Source organism: Sorex araneus, chromosome 9, assembly GCF_027595985.1.
Source record: "Sorex araneus isolate mSorAra2 chromosome 9, mSorAra2.pri, whole genome shotgun sequence".
Lineage (NCBI taxonomy): Eukaryota > Metazoa > Chordata > Mammalia > Eulipotyphla > Soricidae > Sorex > Sorex araneus.
This window is the reverse complement of record NC_073310.1, coordinates 27,357,373-27,370,676: the sequence shown is the minus strand read 5'-3', so window position 1 is coordinate 27,370,676 and position 13,304 is coordinate 27,357,373. Positions and strand designations below refer to the sequence as shown.

Genomic DNA, 13,304 nt, shown 5'->3' with positions numbered 1-13,304 from the left:
GTTTCCGCCCTATGGTGGCTTCATGATTCAAACCTCCAAGGCAGAAGGTGTAAGTGCAGTTTGAGAAATCACGAGTGTCATTAAAAAACAAGGGTGGGTCTGAACAATGCACCTTGCATGCGGCAGACCCAGGTTTGATTCCATCACCACATATATTTCCCAAAGCCGTGCCAGGAGTGATACCTGAGCACTGATTAACATGCCCCTAAACCACCCCTGATCATGCAAATAAAAACACACCAATCCCACACACTCCATCTCACTGCACCAATGTTAGGACACTATCATCAATCAACCTTAGTATCACTCTTTTTGAGGTGAGGGGTGGCCACACCTGGCAGTACTGAGGACTTACTCCTGCCTCTGCACTCAGGCAAACTCCTGGTGGTGCTTGGGGATCAAACCTGGATTGGCTCTGTGCAACACAAGCACATTACCCATTGTACTATCTCTTTAGGACCCTTAATATCAATCTTAATCGGGGTGTTCATCTAGTGTCATACAGAAGGATCAGTTTTACATCAAGGAGGAGGGAGAACCATAAAATATAAACACATTTTTAAACTATTTTTTTACTGTGGTCAGATATCAAATAAAACTTGCTGCTTTAGTCATCTTAAAATTTTTTTAAAGTCTTTTCTCCCCAATCTTTTCACTTCAAGGGTAACACAAAGCACTTGTATTTAAAAAATATGATTAGAAATAGCTCCTCAGTCATTCCTGATCTAAAAGCCTTTGCCCAGACACAAAAAGAATTTCTCCCTATTTTAAAATTTATCCTCATTGGCTCATTACTCTTAAAATCCTAAACAGGGGCCCAGAGAGATAATATAGTAGGTAGGGCATTTGCCTGCACACTGTCAACCAGGATTCGATCCCAGCAACCCATATGGTGCCTTGAGCACCACCAGAAGTAATCCCTGAGCACAGAGCCAGGAGTAATCCCTGAGCATCACCTGATGTGGCCCCCAAACAAACAAATCTGAAACACATTAATTTGGAATGAAGTTCAAATGCTAAAAGGGAACAAAGTTTTAGGGAAGACAATGATCCAATTTACAGTTGATCATTACAAGTAAAGATACAAGTAAAGTGAAACTTCAGGTCAATTGGTTTATTCTATAGTGCTAGATTTACTGTCTTATAGAGCTCTGAAGGGAATTTATAATATGTATAAATAGTGTTTAAGCAGAAAGCACTTGGGCTTATGGAGTTCATGCCCAATTCAATCACCTTAATCAATGACTGAATATATAGCAGTGCTCCTACATTATAAAAGAAAGAAAGGAAGGAAGAAATGAAGAAAGAAAGAAGGGAGGGAGGGAGAGAGAGAGAGAGAGAAAGAAAGAAAGAAAGAAAGAAAGAAAGAAAGAAAGAAAGAAAGAAAGAAAGAAAGAAAGAAAGAAAGAAAGAAAGAAAGAAAGAAAGAAAGAAAGAAAGAAAGAAAGAAAGAACTTGGGCTCTGAAGACCTAGCATCCTGTTGGCCCTCCATTCCAGCTGTAGGATTTGGCTCCCAGGGTCCAAGAGAGCCTATGTGTCTGTGGGTTACCATTCAAACAGCAATATTCAAATGGCTATCAAGGCTGCCCTTCCTAACAAAAACGGAGAAGTGACTGAGACACAGGGATAGGAAATAAGCCTTCGGTCACATTTAGGACTCATCTCAAGACAGTTAATAGTCAAGAATATATAACCCAAACAGTAACAAGTCTCACCATGGAGATGTTACTGGTGCCCACTCGAGAAATCAATGAACAATGGAATGACAGTGCTACAGTGCTATTGGATCTCATTTCATAGTGATGTCTTCACAAATGGACATTTCTAGATAGGAGGAATCTAGAATGGGCCTCAAAACTCACCTCAGCAACCAAAGATCTGAGGAAGGCCACACTGAAATCTAGTAATGAAAACAGAGTGCTTTTTCCATCACCCCAGAAAAATTCAGGGTGCAGAATTATAGAGGGTGCTCCAAGACACAAACCCATGTCTTCATCATACCACTGAAGGATAACACACCCATTTCAGTGCCTCAGAAAATAAGCAGCACATTCCCACATTCCCCACATCTTCTCCATGTCTGGAAACAATAAGAACAAAACGACTATTGCTATAAGACAAGTAGAAATGAGCAAATACTGTAAATGGAGAAGAATTTTTTCCTTAGTGTCCTATAACTTCATAGCACAAAGAGTAAAGAGGCATAGAAAATATCACTTAAAGGTTTAGGCCAGGGACTGGAGCTGATAGCACAGTGGGTAGGGCATCTGCCTTGCATGCGGCTGACCTGGGTTCAATTCCCAACATCCCATATGGTTCCCCGAGAACCGCCAGAAGTAATTCCTGAGTGCAAAGCCAAGAGTAACCTCTGTGTAACACCAGGTGTGACCCAAAAGGCGGGAAAAAAAAAGTTTAGACCAGCTCATTTCTATAAAACTTAATGTCACCCTGCAGAGCCAAAAATAAACACCACAGTTTGAACATCTCATCCAAGACAAAAGCAAAGCATGCTGAGTTTCAATTGTTTTCCCTCAGAACGTAGCAAAAAAATAGAAGATATTACATTTTAAAAACTAACTTTTAAAAAAGGGTCTACTTATTTCATAGTTTTTAAGTCTTCACAAACTAACTCTGAGACTGACGAGCCCTTGGAGCGAAAAGAATCAACCATTCTCTTTCCAAAACCAAGAGGAAATAAATGTCAAAGATAAGCTGCGTAAATAGCCAAAGGAACTTCTAAAATGTTTTTTCAGGTGGGCGAATATTATTTCTGGTCCCAGAAGTCACAAATAAGAAAATCTGACTTTCAAAATCATTTGAAACTGCTTTTTCTCTGTAAAGTAGACAAAAGGAGTAAGAGAAAACTTGAAAGACAATAATCCCTCCAGAGATTCCATAAACACAGTCCTGATCCCCAAGATCACATGGAGCCTTTGAAGCCATCAGCTCTATCCACCACCCATGCTTGAAGGCGGTGCAGTTCCACCTCTGACTCCCAAATTTTCATCCTCACCAACCACCATTAACCCCCAGACCATGTCCTCAATAGTTTGCCTGGAGAGAAACCCAAGAACCTGTGGAATAGAGCCTTGCTAGTTAAACAGCCTTACCGACTCCTGTCTCCTCCACTTCATCCACATCAATGACCTGTGGATGCTGCTGGGGGAAGCTCTCCACTGGCAACTCGACAGATGCATTCCTCTCTGTGCGGTGTCCTGGGGGTCTCACAGTAGCCAGGTGGTGCGGGGAGAGGACTCTAGTTGACTTGTATGGACCACCGTCTCCCCTTCCGGCAGATGCATAGGGGAAGGCCGTAGTCCCTAGATCTTCCACATCCTGGCGTGTCACAAGGTCATAATCATCATCTTCATACTCTTCTCCATCGTACAGACCCAGGTTCAAGTCTGCAGGCACCACGCCGCTGGCTGTGTTGGGGCTCCCAATCTCAAACACCCAAATGCCTTGCTTCCCAGAGTTGCTGCTCCTAAAGGAAAGGACAGATATCTCGGAACTAGGCCAACAAGCCATGAACAGCCCCAAGCAGAAGGGTCCTTGCAGACCTGTGACGATCTGAACTCTGCCACCCCATGCTGCCTGCAGCCAGGACTGGAGGGTGAGGGAGAGCATGGCTTTGTGTCTGGGCATCAGAGCTCTGAGATCATTCAGGGCAACTAATTCCAAATGGCGAGGCTGCATCCAAGTGGGCACAAAACCAGCAGAGGTTTATTTGAGGAGCTCTCTAGGGAAACTGCCATGTCTTAAAAAGCAACTTCTCTTACTCCTTGTTGGTCTCATGCCCTGAGCTCTCTACTGGAAACAGTCGCTTGTTTTCTGTTAGACTCTTTCTCCAGTATTTCTCTCTTTGCATGGTATGATACAGCAAGAAATGTACACAACTGACCCTTGCATAGCAATGAGGGTTAGGGGCATGGCTACCTCTCCACATAGTTAAAAAATCTGCTTGAAATTTCTGCCTACCCCAAAACTTAACTCCAGTCATCCCTCTGCTGCCAGTGAGGGGTGTGGCTTCAGGACGACGGCCAATAAATACTGAAACTCCACAGACTACAAGTTCCTTAGAGTCAGTCCTCATTTCTGGCCTCTGATTTGATCAACCTCTGTTAGCTGTTAGCTGAACTTGTGAAGGAAGCCCCAGGTTAGACAATATCTGCATCCACGTGGATGTAAGCAGTTAAACCTTTTGCAGTTCAAGCATCCTTTATATGTGGTCATTGTCCCTGGCTCCTGACACATGCTCCTAAAATCCTTCTCTCTTAAGTGGTAGGAGTTTTGTTTATTTGTTTTTGTAGCTGAATGAGATGAATGATACCGGGGGGACCCTAAGCAGCTTTAAGATAAGGGATGGCCACTAGAAGGGCATTTTCAGGGTTAGAATTTGCAGTTCTCCCCACCCCAAATCCCCAATCGCTGGGGAGAAGAAAGGGGTAAGAGACTATGTTAATCATCTATGGCCATGATTTATTCAGTCATGCTTGTATTATAATAATAAATAAAGAGATCAATAGGAGACTTGGTAGAGTTATTGAGTTGGTGGTAGGAGGGGAAGTGTAAGCCGGGAGAATGTGGAAACTCCCCACCCTCTCTCCATCCCATACCTTGTCTATGTATCCATTTCTTTTATTTGACTATTCCTGTGTGGTAGCCTTCATAGTAAGCTGGTAAGTAAAGTGCTTTCTGGAGCCACTCCAGCAAGTTAATCAAACATCAACAGGGAATAAACCCCAGTTTATAGCCACTTGATCAGAAGTACAGGTGGCAACCAGGTACTTGCAAAGTGCATCAGCAGTGGGGCATCTTGTGGAACTGCACCCTTTCCTATCTGTAGTATCTAGGCTGACTCCTGGCACTTATGTCAGAATTTCACTGAGCTGTAGGGACTGGAGCGATAGCATAGAAAGTAGAGCGTTTGCCTTGCTCGCGGCCAACCTGGGTTTGATTCCTCCATCCCTCTCAGAAAGCCCAGGTACCAAGAGTATCCCACTCGCACAGCAGAGCCTGGCAAGCTATCTGTGGCATATTCAATATGCCAAAAACAGTAACAACAAGTCTCACAATGGAGACGTTATTGGCGCCCGCTCGAGCAAATCGATGAAAAACGGGATGACAGTGTTACAGTGCTACAGTAGGACACCGAGTTGACATTAGGAGACTGTGAGAATTGGTGAGTATGGGGGCAGGTGGGGGAAAGTCCATATACTAGTCAGAAGAGTGAAGAAGGAAAATGTTTCAGACTTAATTTATTAGAAATTCCAATTCTGATAGCTACAGAACAGGTCTGGGTTTCATCTTTATGTGTCAAAGGGTCAAAGGGTCAAAATATCAGGAAAGCTAAAACACGGAACAAAACCAGTAACAAAATGGTGAATGAAAGGGTGACGAAAGAATTTAGGTCCTGCAAAAAAAGGCTGCTGAATCAATCTGCACATCTAGAATTCATGTAAAGGCAGAGGCGTGGGAGTTTGCATTAATTTATGGAGCTGGTAGTTAATTTCAAGAATTGGGAAGGGGAAAGCAGTGCTGAATAGATAATACAATGGTAAAGCAAATGCCTTGCATGCATCTAACCCTGTTTGATTCAAAGCACTGCATATGGTCCCCTGAAGATGACCAGAAATGACCCTTAGCACTGAGCCAGTATTAAGTACTGACTGACGGCTGCTGGATATGGTTCTCCCCAATACACAGACACAGACACACACACACACGTTTTAGGAATTTTGCAAGTCAATTGTTCAACCCAACCTCTGTACAAAATGAAATGATATAAATTTTTAATGAAATAAATTATGTTAAGAGCAAAGGCAATAATACTAAAAGTTTTATCACATCCAGATTTTTTTTGGCTATTATTCATGTTCTTTCGGTTAAGTGTGAGGTTATTAATTTATTATATTTGAGGTTATAATTTATTAGGGCTGGTGATGGAACACAGCATTAGAGCACTTGCTTTGCACATGTGAGGCCCAGGGTTTGACTCCTGGCACTATGTATGTACCCAAAAAAATTTTTTTAAAATCAACTGCATCTGTATAAGGAGATTGCTACATAATGATTCATTTCTTTTCACTCCAGATGAGTGACATGATGTGAGTGAATGGAAACTGGCTATAAACGGGTATTTATAATATGGAAACATGGAATTTTATACGTGAGGGTTTTTTCCACTCTGATCAGTACATATGGCAATAAAATTACGAGCTGGTATTCATTTGTTTACATTTGAGGGGGAAGGCTTCCACACCTGGCAATGCTCTGGGGTTACTCCTGGCTCTGCCATCAGGAATTATTCCTGGTGGTGCTCAGGGAGCCATATAGGGTGACAGGGACCAAAGCAGGGCTGGCCACATGCAAGTAAGTGCCCTAGCCACTGTATTATTGCTCTGGACTCTCTTTTATTTATTTTTTGAAGAGTAATGGGAGAGAAAAAATTTTAGTTTTAAGAAACCCAGTCTGAGTTTGCCCTTTTTTTGCCAAATTCTGAATAACAATCCAGGACAGCTCTGATTTTATTATTAGGAGTTGGTGGCAGGGAAAATGTATTTTCAGCCTTGGGTTCACAGACGAATAGATGCTTGAATCACTTGTGTGTGTGTGTGTGTGTGTGTAGTAGTAGTAGTAGTAGTAGTAGTAGCAGTAGTAGTAGTAGTAGTGGAGAGCAATCCCAGAGCCTTATAAATGCAAACATGCATCCTATCACTGCATTCCATCCCAGACCTTGAGTAACTTTTATTTCTAAGTTCATTTTTATTTAATATATGATGTCATTTATTCATTTACTTAATTTGGGTCTTTAGACCACACCTGGCCATACTAAGGGCTTACTCCTGGCTCCTGCTCAGAAGTCACCCCTGGCGGTGATCTGGGAACTGTATGCGGTGTCGGGGATGGAACCTGGGTTGCCTATGGTGTGCACCACTAGCTCCTTAATCCCTGTACTAATGCTCTGACCCCTCTAACCGTATTCTCATAGAAAGCAGAAACTGCTAGAGGTGGGATAATTATTTCAGAAATAAGATAACTTCATTCTAAAAGTAAAGTAATTATCGCTCCAGTATGTGCTTGCTTTGGCAGCACATATACTAAAACGTCAACTTAATGTATTTTTAATAGTTGGTATCATGAATAGCTTTCAGTCCATGCCTAGGAGTTAAAACATTCGATTTAAAATGTTTATGACTTTTGAGGGGTGGGGAGAAAAAAAATAAAATAAAATGTTTATGAAAAAAAATAAAAAAATAAAAGTAAAGTAATTAATAATATAAAAACGGTACAGCATTTAAATCCAAAGGAACATTTTTAGATAATATTCTACAATGCCCCTACTGTTATACCTTCATAAAATAATAAAATGATGTTTCTATTAAAGGGAGAAATTACTGAAGAAAAAAATGAAACATACTTGGCCAAATTTCTGATTGACTCTCGGTCATTAGCAAAGATATTGTGAACGCCATTGCTCTTCCATAGGAATCCCACTAAGCCCTGGCTGAAGGCAACCACAGCAGGAACTTGGCTCTTGTCCTTCTTGGAGAATGTTGTAGAGAACTGCAGACCGTCTTCAGGGTAAAGGAAAATGGCATAGGATCTGGAATCCGAGGAGGCCAGAACAGCCTGGAATGTGTTTCTCTGTAAAAGGTGGGTTAAAATTCAGTTACTCCAGAACATGGCGACAGATCTCAAAACATGTTATTCACCAGATTACATCTAAGAAGTCTAGAGATGACAATATTGTCACCTAACTTTAAAAGAAGTACCTTGGTAACAAGAGTCAAATATTCCAGGCCTGCTCCAGTTAAACATCTCTAGGGTGGTGTCAACATGGACTTTTCCAGTTAACCAATGTGTTAGAATGTGTTTTCTGTGGGGAGGATGACAGGCTATGATTTGGAGTCTACTAAATTAATTCAAATTAAGTTTTCTTTATTGCAGGACTTTGCAACTTGAGTTCTCAAGAGAAATGTCTAGTTTCAGAATTTCCCAAACTAATCAGGCCAGAAAGGCCTTTTTCTCCAGGACTTACTTTCTTTTTTTCTTTTTTTTTTTCTAATTTAATCACCATGAGATAGAACATTACAAAACTGTTCATGATTGGGTTTCAGTCATCCAATGTTCCAATATCTATCCCTCCACCAGTGCACATTTCCCACCACCAACGTCTCCAGCTTTCCTCCCACCACCACCCACTCTCCCCTGAGCCTGCCTCTATGACAGGCACTTTTCTTCTTTCACTCTCGCTCTCCTTTTATGCATTATGGTTTGCAATACAGTACTAGGTGGTCATTGTGTTAGTTTAGGGAGTTCAGTATTTTTATCGGGAAGGTACAGCTGGAGTAGCCTTTTTTAACTGGATGGCAGCTTCGGGATATGGACTTGACTTCTGGAGCTTCCAGAACTCTAGGACTTTTTTTAAGGACTGTTACTCTCTGGTAATTCACTTTAGAAACTACCACAACAGCGGTTGTGGAGCTTTCAAGTTCAATCTGTTCTATCCCATAATTGTATAAAAATTCAATAGGGGCCAACCTCGGTGGGACAGCATAGGCTGAGCATGCCCAAGGCCCCGATTTCTTCTTTTAATTTTCATTTTGGTTTTTCTGGGCGCTTACCCTGGTTTCTTGCTCAGGGATCACTCCTGGCAGTGCTCAAAGGAATACAAGCAGTGCAGGGGATTGAACCTAAATCAGTCACATGCAAGACAAGTGTTCTACTCGCTATACTATCTCTCTAGTACCTGGAGCCCTGACTTCTACTCCAAGCACCGCACATCCTCCTGAGCATACCTCTCCCCCCACGCCCTAGTGATACCTGAGCATTGCCAGATCAAACACTTAACTGGACCTGCATAGCATAGCCAGACCAAGAATCACCAGGAGTGTCCCCCAGTTCCCCTGAGCACTGGGAGTGGCCTCTATAAAATAAATAATGGGGAGAATGAATTAAGGAAATTATTATCTTTTTGTTGTTGTTGTTTGAGGCTACACCTGGTGATGCTCAGAGATTGTTCCTGGCTCTGCATCTGGAATTACAGATGGCTGTGCTTGGGGAAACCATATGGGATTCTGGGGATCGAGCCCACGTTGGCCAGGTGCAAGGCAAACACCTGACCTACTGTACTAGCTCTACAGTCAATGAATAAAATTATTTTTCTACAGAAGCCTTTTCTAAACAGTCACATCAGTGTTAGAAAGTTTCTTTCCTTTCCTTTCCTTCAAGGGTAGGTTTACACCTTTGTAGCCTTTTATTTTCTTTCTAACTTTAAAAAAAAATAAATTGAGGTTCTGTGATTTACAATATTGTCAGTGATTTTTTTAAATTTTAAATTATAAATTTTTAATTGTAAATTGTAAAACAATTCCTGTTCCTGGAATATCATTGGGCAGATATCATTGGGCTACACTAGCACGTGACAGGGACAAATGGAGACTTTACTGGCGCCCGCTCGAGCAAATCGAAGATCAATGGGATGACAAGTGATACAAGTGATACATCATCCCAATGCCACACTTATCACCAGTGCACTCACCTCTGTCCCCAAGAATCCCAATGGCCTCCCTTTTGACACCCCTCTCCACTCCCCAAACTCAACTGTGCGGATCAGTTCTCTCATTGTGTTACTTTGGACCCTGTTTTGTTACTTTGCTATGTGTATTTAAGTACCACATATGAGAGAGATTATTGTGTATCAATCCCTTTCCTTCCGGCTAACTTCACTGAGCATAATATTCTCTAGTTCCGTCCATGTCAATTCTCAAGAAATTGCATAGTTCTTCCCTTTCTTATAGCTGCATAGTATTCCATTGTGCGTATGTACCACAACTTCTTGGCCCATACTTGGGAATTTGGGTTCTTGGCTACTGTGTTAAGTGATGCAATGAGCACAGGTGTGCATATTATCCTTTCAAATGAATATTTTTGTATTTGGGGGACAGATGCCAAGACGTGGCATCGCTGCATCAAATAGTTCCATATGTGAACTATGAGCATCACATAGAGTTCCATACCTATTTTTTTAGATATCTCCATATCTTTGCAATCTTTCTTGACCCGAGTCCACAGATACCCAGCCATTAATTAGGGGTACACTTACGTTCTGAACCACTCACATAAGCAAGTGATTCTCATCTCCCTAGCAGGCCCGGGAGCCTCATCTGCACTGCTTCAGATCCCATAGGACTGTTGTTCTATCTTATCATGTTAAGAACTTGTCGCTATACCTAGAAACTACCTCCTTCTACTCCCTCCTCAAGTAAGGACAGCTTGAAATTATGATTCGTCAATCTTCTGCTCACCCTATAGCAATTCTCAGCAACTGATTTTCTTTATACCCAAACCTCACTACACAAAGATGTATAAATTCTCACTATCTTTGAAAGGTTCTGATTTTCAAGACCTAGTCCACGATGGGTTTCTTCCATTGGAGGTTCACTCATAGCAATGATGCCATTTGTAGTGACCTTTGATTTGGATATCTTTTATATATGGGGGGGTCTTTATCAAATCTATATACCTGATGTACTGCAGGGTATCCCAAACCATAATACCAGCCACTTAAACGACTTATACTGATCCTTGTTGGAGCTTACCTTATCCTCTTGGGCAGGGTTCTTGCTTGACCCTTGGTAGGGGGCCACAGAGTCCCAAGTGACAACCACCACACTGTTGGGAATGAAGGAGACATCTGGGAACCCTCTCTGGATGCAGTCAGCTGCCAGCTCAAGGGCAGGGGCAGATGAGTCTTCTCGATAATAAACCTTCCCGATTCCATCAGTCGTGTCCAAGTCGGCCAGAAATGGTGCCACTATACCAAATGTTGGGGGGAAGAGTCCAGGATGGGTTTCTTCCATTGGAGGTTCACTCATAGCAATGATTCCATTTGTAGTGACCTACAGAAAAATCAGTGTAGTTAAAAGGAGTGCAAAAATAACTTCTCCCGGGAGCTAGAGAGATAGCACAGCAGATAGGGCGTTTGCCTTGCACGCGGCCGACCCAGGTTTGATTCCCAGCATCCCATATGGTACCCTGAGCACCACCAGGAGTAATTCCTGAGTGCTGAGCTAGGAGTAACACCTGAGCATCACCGGGTGTGACCCAAAAAGCAAAAAAACAAACAAACAAAAAAAAAACCACTTTTCCCTCAGGGGGACATAGCCTTTACTCAAGAATGTTGTCCCTGCCACCTACAGATGCTGTGATTTTTAAAGCAAAAGCCCCAGCATTCTTTTCAAAGGCAGGAGAAAGGGGGAGAATCCAAACCTTGACTCTGATATATATCAGGTACTAAGCCCTGGGTAAGAGTCTTCAACTTTGAGTCTCAGGGTGTTCCATGGTTTGTAGCTTACAAAGCATTCCTCAGACCTAAGTAATTATTGATTTACTCAGAAGATAACTGACCACAACCTACCAAGATTGTGCTACAAGAACAAAAGAGACATCATTTGCAATATCTGCTTTCAAGGCACTCACAGTCCAGAAGGTCAAGGGGAGGAACTCCAACAGATAATACAATAAGGAAACAGTAAACATGGGTCAAGATGTAAATGTGAATTGTGCACTAAGTTATCATTATTTTCAATAAAGGGATATCACCAAATAATATCAGCACATATTGAACATTTGCCATGTACCAGGTATCTCATGAATAGCTAGGTCTCTGAAGAACCCCATATAATGTGATAATCACTATTATCACATTTTTCTGCTGAGAAAAATGCCAATCAGTAATAACATTGGGATGTCTACCCAGAGTCTACCCAACTCCAAAGTTAGCTCTCTGAAATCAGTGGACAGCCTTCTTGAAAGCAGTTTTATTTTTTAATTTTTTTTTTAAGTCACACCCACCAATGCACAGGGGTTACTCCTGGCTCATACACTCAGGAATTACTCCTGGCAGTGCTTGGGGGACAATATGGAATGGTGGGCTTTGAACTCGGGTTGGCCGCGTGCAAAGCAAATGCCCTACCTGCTGTGCTATCAGCTCCAGCCCCTTAAAAGCAGTTTTAACTGTGTATAAAATTATATCACTAGGACTGGAGGAATAGTACAGTGGATAGGGCACTTGTCTTGCATGCAGTCAACCTGAGTTTGATCCAGGAACCCCATATGGTCCCCCGAGCCCTCCAGCTATGATTCCTGAGCACAGGGTCAGGAGTTAGCCCTAAGTACTGCCAAGTGTGGCCTCAACCTCCCTTCACCCCCCCCCCCCACACACACACATGAAAAAACTCAAATAAAATCAATCCCCAGAGAAGGAATGGGGTAGGAGAGCAAAAGACAGAGAACGTCCACTACACTGGAGAGGAAGGTCCTAGGTAGTTTGGTGGCAGACATGCAATGGCATCTTACAGCTGAATAAGTGTGAATCCATATTCCTAAAACACATAGTGAGAGAAAACTATATACCTCATGTTCTTTTAAACTATGGCTTTTCTCCCCAGCTGAAATCCATACTCCTTGGAAAGAGAGAAAGGGACAAAGAGCTCCTTGATGGACAGGTGCCCGTGGGCCTTCTGCAAAGCCAACCTAAGCCTGACACATGGACCCACTCAGTCTCTTTGTTGTTGGTGCACCACGCTGTGAGGACACAAACCCACCCCAGAGTGTCTCCACTTCAAGTCTCTGCACTTAACTGAACAATGACAAACCTTTGGCTTTGGAACACAAAATACAATGACCAAACAGGGCAGGGGGAAGGAGGGAAGAAAACCAGACTTGAAGGGACTAAGGACAACGGTAGAGGGTCACGGACACTTTGGTGTGGTGGTGGTGGTTGGGGGGGGGGGGGGGTATAGCAATTTTGTATAGTGGTACCATAAACTTTGACAGTATCATAACTATACAATAACAGTAATAATAATAATCATCATCATCATCACTGTCACTGTTATCCTGTTGCTCATCGATTTGCTCAAGCGGGCACCAGTAATGTCTCCATCAGAGACTTGTTGTTACTGTTTTTGGCATATCTAAATCACCACGGAGACCTTGCCAGGCTCTGCCATGCGGGCGAGATACTCTCGGTAGCTTGCCGGGCTCTCCGAGAGGGGAGGAGCAATCGAACCCGAGTCAGCCGCGTGCAAGGCAAACGCCCTAATGCTGTGCTGTCGCTCCACCCCCATGAATGTACACCTTTAAAATATCCCTGATCCAATGTTCACATGACAACAGAGTTTGCACTGTAAGGGGCTGCTGGGTGGAGAACCACGACAGAGTGAGGGGCCCCCGTTGCTCAGGAGTTGACGAGAAGGCCTGCGGGTTTCCAGCTCACTCACTGCCCTCCCTCCTC

At 42.8% G+C, this 13,304-nt stretch overlaps 1 protein-coding gene across 1 annotated transcript in view; it reads right to left on the bottom strand.

The window, feature by feature from the left end:
* Positions 1 to 13,304, bottom strand: part of NID1 (nidogen 1) — a 93,632-nt gene that overhangs the window by 59,590 nt on the left and 20,738 nt on the right. The window contains exons 2-4 of the mRNA XM_055147664.1: positions 10,606 to 10,905; positions 7,422 to 7,648; positions 3,112 to 3,485 (exon numbers count right to left, since the gene is read on the bottom strand). Of these exons, the coding sequence (XP_055003639.1) occupies positions 3,112 to 3,485; positions 7,422 to 7,648; positions 10,606 to 10,905 (901 nt within the window). The remainder of the gene's footprint in view (positions 1 to 3,111; positions 3,486 to 7,421; positions 7,649 to 10,605; positions 10,906 to 13,304) is intronic.